Source organism: Trichosurus vulpecula, chromosome 5 (assembly GCF_011100635.1).
Source record: "Trichosurus vulpecula isolate mTriVul1 chromosome 5, mTriVul1.pri, whole genome shotgun sequence".
In the NCBI taxonomy this organism is placed as follows: Eukaryota; Metazoa; Chordata; class Mammalia; order Diprotodontia; family Phalangeridae; genus Trichosurus; species Trichosurus vulpecula.
Window position 1 is genome coordinate 139,342,634 of NC_050577.1, and position 9,216 is coordinate 139,351,849.

At 34.7% G+C, this 9,216-nt stretch overlaps 1 protein-coding gene across 2 annotated transcripts in view; it reads left to right on the forward strand.

Annotated features, from left to right (window-relative positions):
• TMEM168 (transmembrane protein 168) overlaps positions 1-7,028 on the forward strand; it is a 56,659-nt gene extending 49,631 nt beyond the window's left edge. The window contains exon 5 of one of the 2 annotated variants that reach the window (XM_036760462.1): positions 3,705-4,252. In XM_036760462.1, coding sequence (XP_036616357.1) covers positions 3,705-4,252 — 548 coding nt within the window. Of the gene's footprint in view, positions 1-3,704 lie in introns of both variants that reach the window. The other variant, XM_036760463.1, reaches the window with a different exon arrangement.
• The last annotated feature ends 2,188 nt before the right edge of the window (positions 7,029-9,216 follow it).

The following is a 9,216-nucleotide window of genomic DNA, read 5'->3' on the forward strand; positions in this document are numbered from 1 at the left end:
TACGATGTATGTTTTTGCCATTCTTTGTACCCCCAGCATATAGCACAGCCCCTAGCACTATTTGTTGACTAGCTGATTAGTAAATATAGTCTGACCAGAGAAGAATACAGTAGGAGCATATTCCTATTCAAGAAAGCTATGTCTCTTAATAAGATCCAGTCAGCCTATTACGTTTTTGACTCAGATCAGACTCTTAGATTTCTTTCATTTAAATTGCTTTCTAGCTTCCCATCCTGTACTTATGATTTCTTGGATCCAAGTGTAAAACTTTACATTTATCCCTGTTAAATTTCATCTTATGAAATTCAGCCCAGTTTTCTAGCCTGACAGGATTATTTTAGATCCTGTCTAGATCATCCAAAATGTTATCTATCCCTCCCAGCTTTATCATTTGCAGATTTGATAAGTATGCCTTCTATTATCTTGATTCAAATCATTGATAAAAGTGTTAAACAGCAGAGGACCAAGTAGGAGTCCCTTAGGTATTTCACTGGAGACTTATTGTCTTATGCACAGTGAATCATTAACTCTGAGTCCAGCCATCTGATCATTTCTGAATCCATTTATTTTTAATATTACCTAGTCTACATCTCTCCATTTTCTCCACAAGGACAGGATGAGATACTCTACCAAAAGCTTTGTTATAATAAAAATTAAACATCTCTGTTTTCTTTCATTGAGAGTTTTGTGTCAAAGGCCAACTATAGACCCAGGTCTTTCTGACTCTGAGGCTGGCTCTGTACCTACTGTGCTGTACCACACACTACCTCTTCTTCTCTACATATCCTTTTAAAATCTTAGGTATTTTTAGATGACAAGTTGTTTCTTTTTTTGTCTTCCCAGTTTGATTCCTGTGTTTCCCATCACTGTTAGACTGGCTTCATCTGTAGAATTTCAGTCTATATTCTACCTATCTCTGCTTCTCTGAAAATTTACACTGCATATCAGATTATACCTGTGGCTTTTCTCCCCTTATGTATCACAAACTCTAGAGGGCATGGTCATATCCCCCAAAGGATCTCATCTTCTCCACTGTAGCAGCAGCCAATTCCTTCCTATTAGTGGAACTCAGACCCAGAACAGAGTTTTTTCTTGTTAGTTCCTCTACCTTTTGAAGGATAAGTTATAATTAAGCCAAGATAAGATGTCACTGCTCTACTTTTGACAGAGAGAAAGCACCAACAGTTGTTGTACAGTTGAAGTCCCTCATCATTGACTATATGGTCACTCTCTGCCATGCTTTAAATGTTTCCTGTACCCAATCTCTTTACTCTCTAGGTTGACTGAAATAAAATCTGACAACATCATCATTCTTGTTTCTCTCCATTAATCTTTACCCAAATGCTGTGCACCATGCATCTCTTCTGTAGTTCCTGGATTTTCTCACGTGCATTAGACATGCTTTCTTAAAATACAATGCTATCTTCCTGTCTTCCCTACCATAAGACACATTCTGATCATGAATCTCATCCCTCCAAATTTCTCATGCTTGTGAGATCAGATTTACCTTCTTGTATTTGGATCACTTGATTGATGGAACAAGTTCCTCAAAAAAATGTTAAGGAATTGGGTTAAGAAAAGAGTTATTGAATTCAGTTTGGCAAGGAGTGGGGACACCTCATCTCTAAGGAAAAAAAAGAGTGGGTAAAGATATTGAAAAGTTTGGAAGTATGGAGGGAGACAAGTTGAACAAAAGGGAATTTCTTATTGGATGCTGTCAGGCTTTTCAATGAAAATGCAGGTACATTATCTGTGATCATCTGTTGTGGTGGGTGTGGGGCTTGAAATATTTGAAATAGTTGCTTTGGGGATGATAGTGAAAAATCAGTGAATCCTGAATTGAAGCAGCGGTGTTGAATCCACTTAGGGTAAGCACTGTTCACATAGTGGGATAAATCAATATATTTTTATGACTTTGCTCTACCAGCATCTAGCTATCTGGGAAGAAGAATAGAGAAATCAGGAAAATTTAAACCAGTGGTTTCCTGAGTTTTGTTATCAAAGTGCCAATGTACCAGGTTAAATGATGGAAAATTGTGAAACTACATAGCAAACTCTGAAATTTAACTACCTTACACCAGTGGTGTCCAACTCAAATGGAAACAGAGGCCATTAAACTGTACTTAAGGATCCCTGCAGACCACATATTGACTTGGAAAAGCAGCCATTAACATTATCTCTGTTGTATTGTATTTTTATTTATTTTGTTAAATATTTCCCAACTGAATTTCGATCTGGTTCCTCTCCTCAGGAGAGCTGCTTGTGGGCTGCCTATGTACTTGACACTTATGCTTTAGGTGCCCTTCTTGCTACATTTGTGTAGTTATTTGCTATTTTTCTGGGGCTAGAACAGCTTTAAAAATAAAAACCTTTCATAGTACCTATAGTAAAATTAAGTAAGACCTTCAGTCCTTACCCACCAAAAATCAGGACAGATGAAGATAGTTTATTAGTTAAGTACAATGATTGATCTTCCTTATTAAATGATGCAAATGAAAAGCCTGACAGTTTCTGGGTGATTAATAATCAACTTATTAATTAGACTAGCAAATAATAGAGGTCAGTGTTCTCTCTCTCTCTCTCTCTCTCTCTGAAAATGTGGTGTCCCTGAGGGTACAAATCAACCCTGATTGGTTAACAATTAATGAAAGAATGAATATTATAATGAGAGGTGGGCTTTTCCTAATGAGGGACAGAAGGACATGACTTTGGTCATATCAACATTCTCAGATCATTCCACCTCCAGAAATATATACAAAAGAATCTATTCTCTACCCAGTCCTACTTGAACAGTGGTGGGTTTTGGTAAGATTTCCACCTAGATAAGATGGTCTGGGTCGGGTGAATTTTTCAGCAAGGTCACAAATGTCCTTGATAGACCAGGCTTTGAATGTGAAAGCAAAAATGAGGATCTTTGGGTCCCTATGTATAAAATTGGTTATTAATATAAGAAGAAAATAATCATTTTTGTCATTATACTCGTTGTCTCATAAACAAACATCATACTTTTAAAATAAATAAGCCATATTCAAGTTTATAAAACAAGTTTCTTGACTATCTCAACAAATCTACTTTTAATGCAAATAGGGTAACTTTTTAAATGATTAGCAACATTAGCAATGATATAGTTGAAAAATCACTGGGCTCTAATTCCAGCTCTGCCACTAATTAATTGTGTGACCTTGTTGGAGGCAACTTACCTCTTCAGGTTCTATTGGGGATGAAATGACGCACCTGCAAATCATTGAACAGTTAGCAAAAGGAGTTTTCCTTTGCCCTAACATAACACATAGTGACATTTGGCTTCTCTTCGTGCATCATTGTCTCCATACAAAAATGCTTCTGGTCATCAGCATAGGAAATATGGTGAGGAACATTGTGACTTTCATGATCTTCTGAAAACTTCCCAGTCAGAGGCACCTCAGCTATTGTACCTGGGACTTTTTATGCCGCTAGGTGACCAGGAAGTTGTGGTAGGCGATCCCTGGGACAGATTTGTTTCCTTTTAGAGAAATCTAATCCCTATGGAAAGAGGAGCCTCAGCCTACCCCATGTTGTGGGTGGAGGGGAAAGCAGCTGCATCGGGGAAGTTCTGGTAAATATTAGTCTTTTCACAGTCTTTCCCTCGAATCTCAGCCTCTGTTTCCTTAATCCAGATATTTTCAGATACCTTCTTACTGTTGAGTTTTCTTCTTTTTTTGTAGGTGGAGACATATTACGGCTTGACACACTTTTGGAATGGTGGAGAGAAAAGAATGGTTCTTTCTGTTCCCGTCTTATTATTGTACTAGATAATGAGAACTCAATACCATGGGTTAAAGAAGTGAGAAAAATTAATGATCAATATATTGCAGTGCAGGGAGCTGAGATGACCAAGGTGGTGGACCTTGAAGAAGGTGACCCTGCACAGCTTGGTGACTTTACAAGAGACTGGGTAGAATATAACTGTAATGCTAACAGCAACATCAGCTGGACTGAAAAGGGGCGTGCTATTAAAGCAGTGTATGGTGTATCAAAACGATGGAGCGACTACACTCTGCATTTGCCAACAGGAAGTGATGTTGCCAAGCACTGGATGTTATATTTTCCTCGTATTACATACCCTCTGGTGCATTTGGCAAACTGGCTGTGTGGCCTAAACCTTTTCTGGATCTGCAAAGCTTGTTTTAGGTGCTTGAAAAGGTTAAAGATGAGGTGGTTTCTTCCTGCTGTGCTGGACACAGGACAAGGCTTCAAACTTGTCAAATCATAAGAACCAAAGATGGAACATGACTAAGAGTCTTTTACTATCAAATATGACTAACTTGCCACTTTTTATATGCTATTTTTTTGTGTGTGGAAGATATCTTGCCACTTTATAGTTGCACTGTTTTCTTAAGCAATTGCAGTATATGCAAGGGGTTGGAAACTGTATTATTTTAAACTAAAAAGTGTGTGTTTGGTGAATAACATTTGTAACCAAAATTCTCTGTAAATGTATAAGATCTACTAAATATGACCATGCAATTTGAAGAAAGATTGCATGTTCATATGTATTAGAAAAAACAAAACAAGACTGCTCTGAAATAATCATCGAAGAACAAAAATGCCTTATTTTCTAGGAAGAAACTACAGCATATAAAGCAGACTTGCTTGGTTACTATTACAAAAAAAAAAAACTGGCTATAAAAAAACTCTTGCTCTGAATAGTATTATAGACTGAGTTGAGACCATTGGAAGGCCTCCAGGCCCATTGTAAATAGAATAGATCCTTCCTATAATGAATTTTAAGGTACAAATATGCAAAGCATGCAGGCCAGTGCCTTGAGTTGCCTTTGCTGTGACCATTAAGACAGCATAAAATCCAAAATTAGATTATCTGTAATCCGTGTAGGTACAACAACAGGCTAAAGGCTAAATAGCAATTATTTTTGCATGCGTTATTGGTAGCACCCAAATCAAAAGACTGGGCAATTTTATAGTCTTATCTCAGGGTCATTTAACATTTTCTTAAGGATGGAAAGTATCAAATGCACACACCTTATTACCTTCCAAACAAACTCAGTCTCGTCTTTCAAGGAGTTGTCTAACTTGTCAGAATATATTAAGCAAAAAAAGGATATTCTGGCTCATCAGTGCTCATGTTCTTCCATAAAATTTGTTATTTTTTGCTCAATAAAAAAAATTAACATTGTCTAGCTTAGGCTGATAAGTTTTCTACTGTTATACACATGATACATTATGTAAAAGTATTTAATATTAAGTTTTGTTAAAATGTAAGAACATAAGAAATTTTTAACCGTAACAATGTTTTCTATATTTAAACAATAGTCTGTGATCAGTGTATATAATTTCTCAAATTTTAGATTTCTGTCTTTGAGAAATGAATAGGATTAAATTTGAGGGTTTATTAGCACATCTCTATTTAAGTTACTGTAGCTCCTCAGAATTAAGCCATTTTTCCAATTCGACAGAGAATTGAATTTTTACATCTACCTCTTTCTACCTGCTGAAAATTGAGGATTCTAGTCATTAATAAGTTGTTAAAGGGTAATGGATAAGTGCGTCCCACCACGGTCCATAATACATTGCTTCAGTCTACCAAATTCTGATTTATAAAACATAACAATGAATCTGCCCAACATTTTAAGTAATGTATGTTAACTTATAACCCATGAATTAATTTATTTTGCTAATCATTTAGTGAATTAAATAGTGTAGTCTGAAAAGCAAGAATTTAAACTCTGTAGGCATTAAAAGCCTATAGCTCCACAAAGAGTTAAATTAACAAAATCTCCTTTTTTTTTTTTCAAATTTCCTAGAAGTGGCTTCATTAGCACATTAATTTTTTTTTTTAATTTAGAGAGGGCTATAACTAATTATTGTCTGTTTTGTCAGTCTATATAGTAATGAAACTAGTCATGAAAAAGAAATTTGAGAAAAATGTTTAGGACTGCAAAACTTTTAAATTATTTTTGATACATGTTCCCTTTTAACCATTTCTGATAGGACAGGCAATGTTTTTGGAGGAAAAATGGGTCCAAGAAGGAACTTTGGGGAAAAAATGTGGCTTAAGCTGTGTGTAAATGTGCAAAAAAACAAATAATAAAGATTGCATTTTGAGACTTGCTCCCACCAAAGGAAAAATGAAAATGACCAAGTTAAAGCCAGTTAGCTTTGAATTTGTGAAAGCTTCTCTGAGGTTGCTATCCTAGATGCCAATGAGCTCTGCACATGACTCATTAAATGACAGTAGCTGAATTGAGAATTTAAGGAAAAATGAAATGGTTTTTCTACTATTTGGCATGTACATGGCCTGACTATAAAGTAATGAAACTGCTTTTCACATTTGTGTGGGAGGGAGTGTGTGGAATGGCTTTCATTAGCCACAGTCTCATTACTTTGGTCATACCACATATTTAGAAAAGAATTATTTGTAGTACAAGGCATGAAATTGAATCATTTTTCACATCTACCAAAAAGAAATAGATAATTTGGATGTATTCATTCAATAGAAAATGAATTTGGTTTCATTTGTTTCCTCAAAGTTTGTGCCTTTCTAAAACCATAAAAGTATTTCTGCAGCCAGTTTTAAAAGGTGTGCAATGTAAATATATGATAAATAATAGAGTGCAGGTTTGGTTCCCCCATGTGTAGAGTCATGAGTTATGTTTTAATCATTTATGTACAATCATTCTTTAAGAAAAATGTTGGGGTATTTTTTCCCCTTAGGTGAAAAATCTTCCTCCTTGATTTGCTTGGATCATTGTTTAATAGCTTTTTTAGTTATTCTTATTACATACATGACACTATGATAAACTTCTATTTCTAAAGCCCATTTTTATGACCAACATTTTCTTAAAATTATATTAGTAGCAAAAATGAATTTTTATGTTGTGTGTTAGTGGGTGGATTTCTGTTTTGAGTAAAATGTCCTTATTGGAATCTATTTATTAAATGGATTTTGTTTGTAATGATTTTGCTCTAAAATACATTTGCTGTTTTGGATACTTCCTTCTAATATATCTTCTTTCATATTGAGAGTTTGATTATTTAGAAGTGATGTTTTATATTATATTTCTTCAGGCTAGCATTAACTCTATCAGAAGAAAACTTGTTTGGAAAACATGCCATTGCATTGGCTCATTATATGAATGTATAACTGATTGTATTTATTAGTAAAGGCTCAAAGGAATTACATTATGACCTATCAGTACTTTTAATATCACCTCTATTCATAGCCACAGGATTATTTGCTTAAGATCATGAACTGTTTTATATATATTTTCACCCCCATCACCCAGTATATAGTCTTACACAAAAGTAGTAGACACTGTGAACATTTATGGAACAAATGAAATTTTGTATTCCAAAAAAAATAATTTCTCTGTGGTATGGTGTAAAGAGCACCAGCTTTAGAGTCAGGATAACTGAGCTTTAATGTGTGACTTCAATGGCCTCACTTAACCTCTCTGAGCCTTAGTTTCCTCATGTGGAAAATGGGAGTTCCAACTATATATATGACCTCTAAGATCTCCTCCAGATCTAAATCCTGTATCAGTTCTGACACAGTCAGAAATATAGCCCTGCTAAAACTACCATGTGCCCCAACTTGTTCCACTTTGTCAGCATTTGCAGTTCTGGACAGTAATATAGGAAGATCATGGAAATCATCTTACATTCCTTAATTGTATTGCAGAAGACTAGCCATTTTGTGGTCCCCATATTTAATAAAATCATAATTATAAAATTAGTGGGTGAAAAGACAATAAATCCAATATCTATAGCAAAGAACACTTATTAGTGTTAAACATTTAGAAGAAAAAGGAGTTCAAATTGGCTTACGTCTTAAAAAAAAGAACTTGGATGTGATGCTTGTGTAATGGTATTTATTGGGAGTCTGTGCACCTTTTCACAGCTTTTTTGTGCTTAGACTTTGAATTCTGCATCGTCATGTTTCTCTCTACTAAAAAAAGTAGACAAATTAGAGATTTTAGCAATCAAAATTATTCATGAGAAGAAAAATCTTACTTATGAAAACGTTCAATGATCATATATTTGGAGCTAGAAAGGACCTCAAAGTCATCTAGTCCACTGCTCTCATTTTACAGATGAGGAAATTGAGACCCGAAGGTTAAGTCACAAAGGTATGTATGAAAAGTGGCAGAGTCCTGGGATTTGATTCCAAATCTAGAGCTCTTTCTACTGTGCTATGCATGCATGCTGCCTCACAAGGAAAGTAGACATAAATATTACTAACAATAAACTTTAAGGTGAGAAAAGTGTGACATACTATCTGAAGAGGATTACTAGCATCCGGTCATGTTTTTTGAATGGCTGCAGTTGCAATAAGTAGAAATGAATGATGAAACCAAATGTAAGTATCGAAATAGAATACTATTGTCTTCATTCAAATCTTTTATATGTTATTGAAATTTTAACTGTAGGCAGCTTATTGTATTGAAAATAACTCGAGTCAGAAAATAAGTTACAGTTTTATGAGTAGGCAAAAATCCACTCTTTTTTATTAAGTCTACACAACTGATTAGAAAGAGAATTCAGAGAAACTACCAAGTTTTTTACATCTATGTGATACCTAATAACCAATTTTGACTAATTTTCTTTTTATATGAATTGACCAGAATAACCAGTATTTTTTGTGTCTGTATAACCTATAACCATAACATTTAGTTATGACACAGTTGCTGATCTATATTGGTAAAGGTAGTTTTCACACTGGAAGTTCCACATGGATCAAATTATGAGCCTAAACCTACAATGTTACTTATTACATGATGCAGAAGCAAAGAGTACAAAGCAGAAAATCCACTAGATTGGTTTTATCCACAAAATGTAGCTCAATAATTGGTTAGGTTTGTTTCCACAGAATTGACCCTATTGAGATTTGTTTTGGTACACAGATGATTGGATATGCAGGGCATTTAATATTTTAGGGGTGGAACACAGGACAACCAAAGTGCAATTTCTTCACATAAATTGCATAATTTTGTTTTTAAAGAACTACTGCAATTACCTAATAATTGGATTAAAGGAAGATAAAGCATTTTCTCTAGAAATTTGAGTTCTGCAAGTTCAAACATTGAGTGTGTGTGTGTGTGTGTGTAGAATACATGAAGAATGGTAAGGAAAATCAAAAGGTATCATGTAAGGCAAAATTTTCATCCTTAATGTTGTGTAAGGACAAGAATTCTTTAGCTTTAAGTGATCTAAAAATCA